Source organism: Thamnophis sirtalis, unplaced genomic scaffold (assembly GCF_051295495.1).
Source record: "Thamnophis sirtalis isolate CommonGarterSnake01/CBP01778 unplaced genomic scaffold, rThaSir2_p1.2 scaffold_1, whole genome shotgun sequence".
Lineage (NCBI taxonomy): Eukaryota > Metazoa > Chordata > Lepidosauria > Squamata > Natricidae > Thamnophis > Thamnophis sirtalis.
Window position 1 is genome coordinate 13,167,169 of NW_028261381.1, and position 14,575 is coordinate 13,181,743.

General features: G+C 40.2%; 1 protein-coding gene across 1 annotated transcript in view; it reads left to right on the forward strand.

The window, feature by feature from the left end:
* STAT4 (signal transducer and activator of transcription 4) overlaps positions 1–5,383 on the forward strand; it is a 49,309-nt gene extending 43,926 nt beyond the window's left edge. The window contains exon 24 of the mRNA XM_087707774.1: positions 4,970–5,383. Coding sequence (XP_087563900.1) covers positions 4,970–4,996 — 27 coding nt within the window. The 3' untranslated portion in view covers positions 4,997–5,383. The remainder of the gene's footprint in view (positions 1–4,969) is intronic.
* The last annotated feature ends 9,192 nt before the right edge of the window (positions 5,384–14,575 follow it).

The window sequence follows — 14,575 nt, forward strand, 5'->3', positions numbered from 1 at the left end:
ACAATATAAATAGTAAAGATAAAAGCAACAAGGTTATAGTCATAAGTGAGAGGACATAGGTAATGGGAAGGATGAGAAGAAGAATAGTAATACAATCTTAGTAAATAGTTTGACAGTGTTGTGGGAATTAGTTGTTTAGCAGAGTGATGGCATTCGGGGGGAAAACTCTCCTTGTGTCTAGTTGTTCTAGTGTGCAGCGCCCTATAGCATCGTCTTGAGGATAGAAGTTGAAACAATTTATGTCCAAGATGTGAGGGGTCTGTAGAAATTTTTCGCAGCCCTCTTTTTGACTCATGGAGTATACAGGTCCTCATTGGAAGGCAGGTTGGTAGTGTTTTTTTCTGCAGCTTTAATTATCCGTTGAAGTCTGTGTCTGTCTTGTTTGGTTGCAGAGCCAAACAAGATGACAGACTCAATAATTCCTCTGTAGAACTGTATCAGCAGCTCCTTGGGCAATTTGAGCTTTCTGAGTTGGCGCAGAAAGAACATTCTTTGTTGGGCTTTTTGGATGACGTTTTTGATGTTAGGTGTCCATTTTAAGTCTTGAGATATGATAGAACCTAGAAACTTTAAGGTGTGTACTGTTGATACTACGTTGTCTAGTATTGTAAGAGGTGGGTAGTATAGGAGGGTTTCTCCTAAAATCTACCACCATTTACCATGGTTTTACAAGCAGGTACTGAAAAAATGACTGATTCGTGAGAAATAATAAGCTATTTTAATTATCAGAGCTTATTGTTATAACTGTTTAATAAAAGAGTGTCGATTTGCAAATGCTGCTATTTCTTTAGTTTGATTCTTCATACATCGCTAAGGTTTGCCGTTGAGAATATCTTTATTGGGGGAATGATAGCAACTTGAATATACAGAACTTTAAAAAGTCAATTCAGGAAGGTGAAAATCATTTTATAAACAAGTAAATGCAACTGAAAGTGGAAATATAGCAAAAGGTGCATTTACAAAGGCAGATACTCAGGTTACATCACAATCATTTTGGGCTGTCGCAACTCAAATGATTTCCGACCAATTTAAGGACATTGGTGGTTCAGTACAATTATTGAAGCTTTCCCCAAAGATTTAACAGCGCTTGATTACTATTTCAGGTGGATTCCTTAAAAATGAGATGCTGAAACTATTCAAAAGCTTAGAAGCTTAGAACCTGGGCTAACAAACAGAGATAAAATAGACAGATGCTAGACAAAACTAAAAATTGATAAAACTAGATAAAATATATTGGTTAAAAATTGGAATGTATTATTTTAAAAAAAACAATTCTTCAGAGAGAAATACTTTTTGACAGAAAGCATTGCTTTTATTTATGAAATTCATTTTCCTTATTTTTTTTTTATCCTGTTAGTTTATTAGTGACTCAAAATTTAAACAATACAATTTGTCATTCTTGCCAGACCTTTACTTCTTACAGATTTCAAATACTTTTTCACTAATTTCAGTTTCCTTCTCTGGAAGCTAATGAGATGGGCACGTATAACATCATTCTGAATGCAGTAATAGCAATTTGAAATGTTTATGGAAGTTGTTTATTCAAAACATATTTTAGCCCAAATGCTACCTACTTTTTCAGACAACCTGCCTGCCAGAGCTACTTTATTTTATTCTGGTTTTAGGATTTAGGATTTTAGGATTTTATTAGTATTTATAGGCCGCCCTTTTCCCTGAGGGGACTCAGGGCGGCTTACATAAAATAAGGAAGGGAGGGTACAGACAATAGACACAAACAATACATAGAAGTAAAATAGTAAGCAACATTCATTCATCATTCGGGTGGGGACAAATTAGCTTTATCCCCAGGCCTGACGGGCTAGCCAGGTCTTAAGGGCTGTGCGGAAGGTCTGGACGGTGGTGAGGGTACGAATCTCCACGGGGAGATCGTTCCAAAGGGTCGGAGCTACTACTGAAAAGGCTCTCCTCCGTGTGGTTGCCAGTCGGCACTGACTGGCAGATGGAACTCGGAGGAGGCCTAATCTATGCGATCTAATTGGCCGCAGGGAGGTGATTGGCAGGAGGTGGTCTCTCAAGTACGCAGATCCACTACCATGGAGGGCTTTATGAGTGACAAGTAGCACCTTGAAGCGCACCCGGAGATCAACAGGTAGCCAGCGCAGCTCGCGGAGGATAGGTGTTATGTGGGCGAACCGAGGTGCACCCACAATCACTCGCGCGGCCGCGTTCTGGACTAGCTGAAGTCGCCGGATGCTCTTCAAGGGCAGCCCCATGTAGAGCACATTGCAGTATTCCAGCCTAGAGGTCACAAGGGCCCGAGTGACTGTTGTGAGGGCCTCCCTCCCATTCCATCCTTTTCACCCTTCTTTGTTTTCTGCTTATCTTAAGTTCTACAGATGCAGATACAAATATCGTGCCCTTTGGTACCCTTCTACTTTTTTCACAAAGAATCCAAATTTGCAATGAAATAAGTTGAAACTGACATAAGTAAATGGCATCCACCAATGTTATTTTATAGCCCATGCAGTAGACACTTCAGTTTTGATGTACAAGTTAACATATTCTTGAAAGTGTTGGTAGTCCTGTGGTTACAGCCATTTGTTTAATAACTGTTCAAAGTTACGAAGGATCTGAACCAGGGAGACTTACTACTTGTCCTTGAAGTTGTGGTTATTGTAGCATCCCTGCAGTCACCTGACCACGATTCGGACACTTGGCCACCAGCTCTCAATTATGATGATTGCAGCTTCCCGCAGTCATGTGATCATTTATCACCTTTCCTGCCAGCTTTCCAGAAAGTCAATGGGGAAGTCGGCAGGAAGTTGCAAGCCATTCCTGCTCCTGCCACTTTTTCTCCCAAGAAACTCCTATCTGTGGCACTTGCTCACCCTCCATAGCACCCACCTGTAGCAACTACTGGCCCACTCACACTCTGTAGTACCCACTTGGCCATAATTCTTGCTCATCAGGCTGCTTATCTGGGACTGCTATGTCTTCTCACATTGCGGTCACATGAGGTTCTCATTTAATGACTTATGTGGTCTTTGGGTTATGACAGCAACAAAAATTGTGGGATTGCTATTACTAAATCATGCACTCATGTGATATCGGGTTTTATAACTGCACTGCCTAGCAATGGAAATTCCAGTCTCGTTTGTCATCGCAACCCAAAGTTATCTAATAAAACAAATGAAAATGGCATGGACATAATTACTGGTACCCTGAACCTATTCCATAGATATTTTGCAGCACACTATTTTGAGGCAATAACTGCAATCAATGTACTTCCTGCAACTCTGAATAAAATTTCCATACTTCTCAACTGGCAATTTGTCCCGTTGTTCTTGAACAAATCGTTCTGGTTAGAGGATTCAGATCCAAATTCATAGCAGGCCACTTCAGAACAAACAAATGTTTGCTTTTTAACCATTTTTGGTTTTCTTAGCTATATGGTTTAGATCAGTGTTTCTCAACCTTGGCAACTTGAAGATGTCCGGACTTCAACTCCCAGAATTCCCCAGCCAGCATTCGCTGGCTGGGGAATTCTGGGAGTTGAAGTCCAGACATCTTCAAGTTGCCAAGGTTGAGAAACACTGGTTTAAATTATTATCTTGCCTAAGGACCTATGACCTAGAACTAACACAGAGCTTTCGAACACTGGAGCATTACTCCAGAATGCCTTGATAACCTTCTAGTTTTCTTGTGCTTTGCTCAGATTCAAAGCACTCAGTGCTGGAGTTAGCAAAGCAACCCTATAACATTAGGGAGCGTTCTCCATGTTTTACAACAAGGATGGTGTTTTTGTCCTTAAAGACATTGTTTTCTTCTTCTTCTTCTGTGAACCTAGAGCTGCTGAGACCTACCTAAAAGCTCCACTTTTGTTTCATCTGCCCAAAGTCTGTAGAAGGACTGTAGCTTGTCAACATGCATTTTATCAAACTCCAGCCTGGCCTTTCTGTGTCTGTCTTTCAGAAGTGAGGTCTTCTATCATGAAGGCCATTTTCACTCAGGCAGTGTGGGATGGTATAACTCAATATTGTTGTACAGGTGGTACTCAACATACAACAGTTCATTTAGTGACCCTTCAAAGTTAAAACAGCACTGAAAAAAGTGTCTTATGAGTGTTTTTCAGAGTTATCGCCTTTGCAGCATCCCCATGATCATGTGATCAGAATTCAGATGCTTGGGAACTGGTTCATATATATGAAGGTTGCAGTGTCCCAGGATCATGTGATCCCCTTTTCCGACTTCTTGACAAGCAAAGTCAATGAGGAAACCAGATTCCCTTAACAAACAAATTACTTATCAACTGCAGTGATTCACTTAACAGTAGAAGCAAGAAAGGTAAATGGGGCAAAACTCATTTTGAACTCAATTGTCATAAGTTGAGGACTGCCTGTACCTTCATCTTGGTGGTCAGCCACAATCTGTTCTGAAGTTTTCCTTGGTCCTTTCTCCCATCAGTCAATCTTTCTCTTGATATCAATTTTCCTCTTGCAGCCACATCCAGGGAGGCTGACTACCTGATTCCCATGGACTTTAAACTTATTGATAATATTCACATCCAAAATCACAGGAACATGAAACTGTTTGGAGATGGTTTTGTAGCCTTTCCCTTTACCATGCTTGGCTATTATCTTCCTCCTCAGACGTCTCCCTACTTTCATTTTCCTGTCCATGTTCACTATGCTGTACACAACGACACAAAATGCCTGAGTATTTTTCTCCATTCAGATAAGCGGAATGACCGATATGAGATTGAAGACATCTGTGATACTACTTAAAATAAGTAGCTTCTTTGAGAAGTCACTCAAATCCAATGTCTTTTAAACTTTTAAGGAGTATCAATCATTATGTCCATGGCATTTTCATTTTTTTTAAATTACTTACAAGAATAAATTGAATCCTCTTGGGATTATAATTATTTTTAAGAAGCTGCGGTTCACATTGCATTTAAGAAAAAAAAATCTATTAATTCCAACAAACTTGTATCTTTTTTCTCTTATAGTTGAATTCTCCGTATACAGCTGAATGACATTCAGATACTGAAGATTTTGAAATGCAAATGAACAAGTTTGTGTGTATTAATATGTGTTTATAAGAGAATGTTCTTAATTTTCCTATACTGTAAATATATTTTCCCAAGCGATATACAGAATTCTCATCTTGATTGTAACTCCTAATTTGCTTAAAAAAATATTTGATCTGGTTCAGATATTGGTTTGACATGGCTAGAATGAATCTCATATATTGTACTATTCAAACTTTCATTGATATAACTAGGTTGAATTCGCATATCACACAAACTCTAATGTTAATTTAATCTGATTTATCATGTATATATTGAACATCACATTAACCAAAATTTTGTTCCATGGATCTATCCACTTGTGGCTTATTCAATTAAGATATTTTTCATTTCCAAAATGAAATGAAATTTAGATATTAGAGAAATTGATTTATTCAAACCTGAAAATAAAAACATTATTTCATGTGTGAAGAATAGGAAGTGAGATACCCAAGTTACTTAAATGCAAGATTAATGCAATATTTTCATAGTTTAATAGTTTAGGTCAGATGCTTAGTCCAATCCACAAAACAAAATTAGGCTTTTTCAATATATCCTAATTTTTTGTGATAGTTCAATATGCTTTTATACCAAATTGTTTACAAGTGACAAAGTTTCAAGACAGCATATTATGGAAATTCAACAGCAGTGTGATTGAAAGTGAAACACATCATATTGTAGATTTGTATTTAAAGCCAGGTTACTGTAATAACAAAATTAAATTAACAGTCATCTGAAATCCAGAGCGGAAACTAGATAATCCCTAGATTATCTAGTTTCCTCAGAAAGTGATGTTCCTCATCAGGAAATGAAATTCTTCCCAATATTTTAAACTTGTGTACATGTTACATGATTATGCTATATTTTTCCAATGCTGTTGCACAAAAATCTGATTTTATATAAACACTTTCTAACTTTATTTATTGAGTTACTTGTTTGGTTTTTTCGCTTGCTTATGATGTTTATAGCTCTCCAATCCACCCATTCTTACAATTCCCCAATATATATAAAAAAAATTACAATCACATAATGATTCTGTAGAACTAGGAATGACAGGAATAATTGAGATAATAGTACACTTCCCAGTTCAACATGAGACACCCTTAATTACTTACCTGTAACTCCAAGAACACCCTCTAATTATGGGTTTCTTAACATTTTAAGGAACACTCAAACTAGTGCAAGCTTATCTTTCTTTAATTTTTACAAAAAAAGAAAATCCCAATTACTTCTCCCCACCACCACCACCACCACCACCAAGCAGGTTATACTTTTGAGCCTTTCTCCTTCTCACTGTGCTACCCTAACTCAAGGTTAGCTACCATCTTTAGAGAAAAGCCACTCTAGCAAAGGGGGGGGGGGTGTCTTCATTTGATTTTATCACAGGTCATTTTACTAGTCTTTGCAGAGGCTGTCTTTATGAGACAATAAAGATCATTTTGAGGGGTGAAGTAAAGAAGGGAAGCAACCAGGGGTGGGTTTCTCGCCCCGTTCCAACCGGTTCGGTTGGAACAGGGCCGGCAGCGTCCTCATGCACGCGGTGCACGCATGCGTACTAGCGTCTGCACGACGCTCCAGCTGCTCCTGGACGATTGCGCAGGCGCTGTATGCGTCCTGCGCATGCGTGGAAGCGCAGAACTCGTCAAAACCGGGTAAGGACCGCGGGCGGGCGGGCACGCCCTTCGCGGAAGTTACTTACTTCCGGATTCGGCGACCAACCGGTTTGCAGGGATCGCCACGAACAGGTTGAAACCCACCCCTGGAAGCAACCATCTAATCTATGCCACTTATCAAACTCTTTGCCATGGGAATCTTCATCTAAATTTTGCCACTGCTATGATAAAAGTCACTGACTGTCACACAAGGGGTTTCTATATCAGGACATTCCGTTTAGTACAATGTGTGTTAACAATTATGACTTCCTTACAAAAGCAGCAGCAATAGTAAGAAAGACAAATTTGCTATGAAAACTATTCATAGGTTCTAAAGTGAAGAGTGCATAAAGGGGAAGGCATTTGGCCTTTTTGACATATGACTTTATGAAAATCCCTAAAGTTTACCGCTGTGAAGGTTCAAAGTTTACAGTTTACATCTAAACTCAAAGTGAAGCTGGTTTATTGTGACTTTCAAACAGGCCTGAAACTAGTTTAAAGCAAATTGCAGTGTATCTAGAATTGGGCCCTTCGGGCAGTTAGAAAAAGGATCTCTTCATCATCAATTTGCCAAAATTGTTTTATTTGCGCTTTGCCTCTGGGAAAATTTTGAGATAAACTATGTTTTGAGGTGAAAATGATACAGTAATGTATTGTTTTGGTTCTTAACTTTATTATTATAGAATAGCTCGGTACAGTACAGCAAAACCAACAGCATTCTAAGATCTCATTGTGCAGAACAATTGTTAGCCATAGAAATAAAAAATGTTCTCTTTCATGATGCCTACAAAACTTCAAATGCTGAGAAAGCAAAGTTGGCTGACTTTAGCGTGACTGTTTTGTGTCAAGTAGGTCAGGTTCTTGTGCTGTCCTGATTTTTCTCAGTACTGTAAACTCTTTTGTGCTTCTGGAAAATCCCTTTTTGCTATGATCAGCCAGATGGGAGGAGCCCTTCACAGAAGTTATCAAGACCAACTGACTATAAGAAGCAACGGCCTGCAAGAAAGTGCCGTCTCCTTTGCTTTGACTGCCAAGGTTATCACCATCAAAGGGATCTCCGCTTTCAGAGGTTCCCATAAAGGCTATTTTTCATAAACTGCGATTACAAAGAAAAGTATGTCAATTTTTGCCGCTGATAGAAAGATTGGTCAGCAACGTTCAAAACACTAAGGCAGCACAATGGGTAATAATGAAAGTAGCGAACTAGGAAAGTCCCAAATGCTAATTGCGTCTCAGTTGTAAATTTAAACTTTTATGCCAGGTAAGCCATTTTCTCACAGGGTGTGCGGGGTGGGGTTGCAAACCTGCTTGCATAAGTGTGTTTTCTCTGCATTAGATAACCAAGGTCCAGTACCACCTTTCTCTTACTGCCCATTCCAAGTTCTGCTCCAAGTATCAACTACCACAGCTGAAATCTACTCTGTTTTCCCCAAAATAAGACCTTTCCAGATTAAAATAATAATAATAATAATAATAATAATAATAATAATAATAATAATATCTTGTGGGATTTCCGTATACAAACCGACAAAATACTGGCACATAATACACCAGACATCACACTGGTTGAGAAAAATAAGGTCACAATCATAGACATCGCAATACCAGGTGATAGCAGGGTCGCTGAGAAGGAACATGAAAAAATCGCAAGATACCAGGACTTAAAAATCGAAATTCAACGACTATGGCACAAACCAGCAGTGGTAATTCCAGTGGTAATTGGCACACTGGGTGCTATTCCAAAAGCACTTGAATTACATTTAAAACAGTTAAAAATTGACAAAATCACCATCAGTCAAATGCAAAAAGCCGCACTGCTTGGATCTGCACGTATATTACGAAAATACGTTACGACGTCCTAGGCCCCTGGGTGGGGCCCGACTAGTAACCAATGCCAAATCCGGCGAAACAACTGGCCGCTGTGATACAATTGTATAATAATAATAATAAGCCCAAATGGGCTTTTGAGTGCATGTGCATATACCCTCCCCCGAAAATAAGCCCTCCCTGAAAATATTGCAACACAGCAGCAGCCATGAGGTGACCATGCCTGCTGCCTCTGGCACCTCAAAAATAAAAACCTCTCCCCCAAAATAAGGCCAAGTACTTATTTCGGGGTACTTATTTCGTACTTATTTCAAGGGTCAAAAGAAAATAAGACCCTGTCTTGTTTTTGGGGAAACACAGTATTTCTCTGCATGGCTGTACATTATGCCATTTGAAAAATTTCTGGTTCACCTGGTCTCTCCGCTCCAATTATTCTTTTTTTTAAGTAAATTTCTTTTCCATTTTCATAACATATAATCACATGTATACTATTGCATAGCCAGAATCATTTTGTATTATTAAATGTTTAGCAATAGCAATAGCAGTTAGACTTATATACCGCTTCATAGGGCTTTCAGCCCTCTCTAAGCGGTTTACAGAGTCAGCTTATCGCCCCCACAGTCTGGGTCCTCATTTCACCCACCTCGGAAGGATGGAAGGCTGAGTCAACCTTGAGCCGGTGAGATTAGAACCGCTGAACTGCAGTTAACAGTCAGCTGAAGTGGCCTGCAGTACTGCACCCTAACCACTGCGCCACCACTGGCTCTTTACATCAATTCATCTTACCATCAACTCCCAAAACACAATTATTAGCTCTTCTGCTCTCCGTACACCATATTTGTCCTTATCCATCACTTTCTTTTCCCTCTCTTCTTCCCCTCCCTACCTCCTTTCTTCCCTCTGTCATCCTTCCCTACTCTACTTCCTCTTCCTCTCTCCTCTCCCCCCTTTCCACTCCTTCTTTCTCTCCTCCTCTTCCCCCTTCCTTGCCCTCTCTCCTATTCCTCTCTTCTTCCATTACTTTTCTCCTTTTCTTCCCATTCTTCATCTCATTTACTTGGTGTATTTCAGCTTCTGAGCAAGCTCCATTTTATGTTGATGGTATTTATAATTCCTTTTCAATATACATATTTAATTTTAACATATATTCTCCTCCTTTCTTAAAAAAAAGATAGAACAAAAAAGTATACATATATAGTCATTTTATTTTAAACCCCACCCCCAGCCTAATTTTGGCCGAGATGTAGACCTGGTTACAATTTCCAGCTATTCTCATCATTATCTTTATATAATTATACATCCTTACATTTCCGCAATTTGTGATTCTGTCTTTAAATCTCAGTAATTTCCCATTGTAGATATATTCCATATTCCCTCTCCATTTTTCCATATCTTAGATTAGATTACCCTTAAATTGTCTATAAATGTCAAACTTCACTGTTCAATGTTCATTACAATTCCTTTAATCTATTATGTAAAATGACAAGCAGCAAACATCTCATTTTATTCATCATCTTAAAAATTCTATCTATATATATATCCATATTTCATATATTTTAATCCATGTTTAGTTATCCTTCTGTTGTCATTTTCAGTCAATTCGCAACTGCAGGCCGCTTCAGCTGACTGTTATCTGCAGTTCAGCGGTTCTAATCTCACCGGCTCAAGGTTGACTCAGCCTTCCATCCTTCCGAGGTGGGTGAAATGAGGACCCAGACTGTGGGGGCGATATGCTGACTCTGTAAACTGCTTAGAGGGGGCTGAAAGCCCTATGAAGCCATATATAAGTCTAACTGCTATTGCTATTGCTAACTCAGTTTAATTCTCATCTATAAAAGTGAAACACAAACCTCTGCTTTACAACCTCCCCATATCAGTTTCGCATTTATCCATATTCCATATATTTTGGACTTTTAGTTATCTTTCCATTGTTACGTTCAACCAATTAGCAACTCCATTTTATTGTCATATTTAGGAATAAAACCCTTATCTTGCTTTATATTTTCCCCTATCTAGATATATGATTTTTTCCTAGTAAGCTCCAATTATTCTGATGCAATGGTTGAATAGCAGAATTGGTCAAAGGTCCAATTCTGCAAGGAGTTTGGTGGTCTCCACCAGACAGGCCAGAATAGCAGCAGTGCTATGTTCTTACAGAGAAGAATGGAGTCTCCCCCTACCCCACGTGAAATGAGGGGGCACATTGAGGCACATATCAGACAAGACCTGATATGTCCGCTCTTCTGTTAGTTAGGAAGGGGGAGTACTAAATGGTAGCTGGTTCATTATGAGCACTGTGGCATCCTGGCATCTCTCCTGTCCTGGAAAGAGTCAAAAGACTCCAGCAAAAATCCAAAAGCTTGGAAAACTAAATCTTGGGTTCGGGTGACCGACCCAGACTGGATCCTCCAACATTGTCCTTGGACACGTATATTTGCCTTCATTCACGAGAGTCAAAACTGTCCAGTCAATCCCTGTTGCTAAACTTGTAAGTGTTGGATACATAAAAGCTGACCATCTTAGCTTCATCCTTCCACCATTTGGTATAACAGCCTTGGATTGATACAGCTATGTGTTCCCAGGCTGTACACAGCCAGTGGTCACACTGACTGAGAATTATGAGAACTATAATGCAACATAGCTGGAGGGGCTAGTTGGAGGAAACATTGTGGGGAACATACCTTAGGTAGGATGCCGCATCCCATTTCCCTTTACTGTAAGATGTAAGATCAGCAAATGGAACCTATTTCAAAGTTTAATAACATTTGTATACCGCCCAATCCCGCAGGACTCCGGGCGGCTAACAATACAAATTAAAAAAAAAAATAGGAGAAAAGAAAAGATAGATTTAAGAACACACCATGCGCTCACTTTCAAGTGGGACTGGACCATATTTTGGGGTCAACAGCCCCAGGCTTGCCGGAACAGCCAGGTTTTAGTGGCCTTACGGAAGGCCGAGAGAGTGGGAAGGGTCCGGATCTCTGCGGGGAGATCATTCCACAGGGCCGGAGCAGCTACAGAGAAAGACCTCCCCCGAGTAGTCACCAACCGGAATTGCCCAGTCGACGGTATCCGAAGGAGGCCCAATCTGTGAGATCTTATAGGTCGTTGGGAGGTATGTGGCAGGAGGCGGTCCTATTTGAGTTCTCGGGGCTACAAGTAAGGGAAGAAGGCAAATAGCTAGAAAGGAAATAGTTGGAGATTGGGATATTTTGCAGAATTCTTCCCATTCCCACAGACATTCTCTTATGGCATTTGGGATAAGAAACAGATACATGTTTCTCAGCAGGAATTTCAAGAGACTGGAGCCTTATATCTATAAACTGGGAATTCTTTGTCCAACAGCCTTCCTTGCACTATACAATTGGCATTACTTTATTTTATGAGTATTTGCTAACACCTTCATGTTATAGTGAGTCCTTAATATATTCACTTGAGCAAGGAGATAATAGAAAAGCTGGGTAAAAGTGTGTGTGTGTGTGTGTGTGTGTGTGTATGTGTGTATGTATGTATGTATGTATGTATGTATGTATGTATGTATGTATGGATAGATGGATGGATGGATGGATGGATGGATGGATGGATGGATGGATGGATAGATAGATAGATAGATAGATAGATAGATAGATAGATAGATAGATAGATAGATAGATAGATAGATAGATAGATATAGATAGATTTATTTTACAACCCCCGGTATGCCCAAATATGGGAGGAAGATCACTACTTCCATTCGATTCCCAGTAAGGGTATGGCTAGCTGATGAGAGCTAAATAGCTTGAAATAGATCTATACTAGTCTCCCTTTATTTATTTATCAGCACAAATACAACATGTCTGTGTGTGTGTGTGTGTGTGTGTGTGTGTGTGTGTATAAATGCTGAGGTGTTGGTTCTGATTAAGAGGATAACTCTAAACTTTAGCCTTGCACATCTTTCAAATCTGCTGGTATGGAAACTTCCCACCTGATCAAGCAGCAAAAGGAAACTGATAATTTACATAAAACATCCCTTTAGGGACCTTCATGCAGGTCTGTTTTACTTTAAATCACTTATTGGCAAAAGGTATACAGACTGCAGAACAGTAGGGTTGGAAGGGACCTTGGAGGTCTTCTAGTCCAGCCCCCTGCCCAAACAGGAGATCCTATAACATTCCAGACAAATCACTTCTTAATAACCTGGTGATGGACCACCTGCTTCATCAACTTCTGGACGCAAGCCATTTCACTGGTTAACTATCAGGAAATTTCTCCTTAGTTGTAGATTGAATCATAGATAGATAGATAGATAGATAGATAGATAGATAGATAGATAGATAGATAGATAGATAGATAGATAGATAGATAGATAGATAGATAGATATACAAGGTACCCATTATACACTCTGAAACAAAGAAACTGTGTAATACATGAGGCTGATACTTCAAAGGGTGCAGAACTTTTTAGATGTCCAAATTGGTGAGCAAAAAGCATCCACCTGCTCAGACTCTCGCCTTTATTCCTGATTACTGTACATGATACATACTTCATATATGTTGGAGAGCGATCCCTGTGCAGTACAAATAAGTCGGAGCGCCTCCCTTCCAAAGCCTGATGCCCCCATCTATGGTCAAGCAGACAAGGCAAATCACAACGCGTCGTCTCATTTGTCAATTTTCTCATTCGCCGTCTCGACAGGATTGTTATGGGACTCGCCGAATCTTAATACGCCCATGCAGAGAGGGAAGTTGTGTTAAAAGATTGGAAACATTGGCAAAGCAACGTTCTTTTTCCCTTCTGCCAAAAAAAAAGAAGAAGAAAAAAGCGCCAAGCCACCCGCCCCTCCTTTCCAGATCCTTTTTTAACTTTCAGTTTCGTTTCAGGCGGCTTTCCGAGACCCGGCTCTCTTTCCTAGAAAACACGTGTTTAGGCTGTTCTAGGTATAGCTCGCCCCTCCCGCCACCGTGGTAACTGACCGCAGATCCGCCTTTCTTCATTAAGGAAAAGAATAAAAGTTGGGTGGATTGGGGGGGGGGGTCAAAAGATAGACAAGAAAATGTTTACCTTCGCATGAAGTCTCTGTAGGGGGAAGGGGGAGAACCGAAGCTTCCCGGCTTCTCCATATTTTCCGGAGAAATCCGGTGCAGGGAAGAAATAAAACTGATCACGCTGCAGTAGGAGTCTATAGAAATTCTCAGTCGTCCAGCTCACTCACGGTTGTCCTAAAGGGGCTTTTTTTTTTCAAGAGGCAACTGGAATTTCTGGTTCTTCTTTGAAGACGTTTCACTTCTCATCCAAGAAGCTTCGAGCTGAAGAATCTTCTTGGATGAGAAGGGAAACGTCTTCAAAGAAAAAAAACAGAAAGTCCAGTTGCCTCTTGGAAAAAAAAAAGCACCTTTGGGGCTACAAGTAGATGCTGGTAATCTTTCCCCAGCAGGCAATAACAGTAGCAATAATAATAGCAATAACAGTAGACTTATATACTGCTTCATAGGGCTTTCAGCCCTCTCTAAGCGGTTTACAGAGTCAGCATATTGCCCCCAACAACAATCCGGGTCCTCATTTTACCCACCTCGGAAGGATGGAAGGCTGAGTCAACCCTGAGCCGGTGGGATTTGAACCGCTGAACTGATGATCTAGCAGTCAGCCTGCAGTGCTGCATTTAACCACTGCGCCACCTTGGTCCCTTGGCAAAGGGACTAGGGCAGTGTTTCTCAACCTTGGCAACTTGAAGATGTCTGGGACTTCAATTCCCAGAATTCCCCAGCCAGCGAATGCTGGCTGGGGAATTCTGGGAGTTGAAGTCCAGACATCTTCAAGTTGCCAAGGTTGAGAAACACTGACTTAGCATGTTACTAACTTCACAACTGCAGTGATTCACTTAACAACTGTGGCCAGAAAGTTCATAAAAGGGGCAAAACTCACTTAACAACTGTCTTGCTCGGCAGTGCAAATTTTGGGCTCAATTGCAGTTGTAAGTTGAGGACTATCTGTAGGAAACACACATTCTGCTTTTGAGCCCAGGAATGTGCAATGAAAACTTTAAGCACTGTTCTTCAAGAGTCAGTCCTACCATGTAGTTGCAGGGAG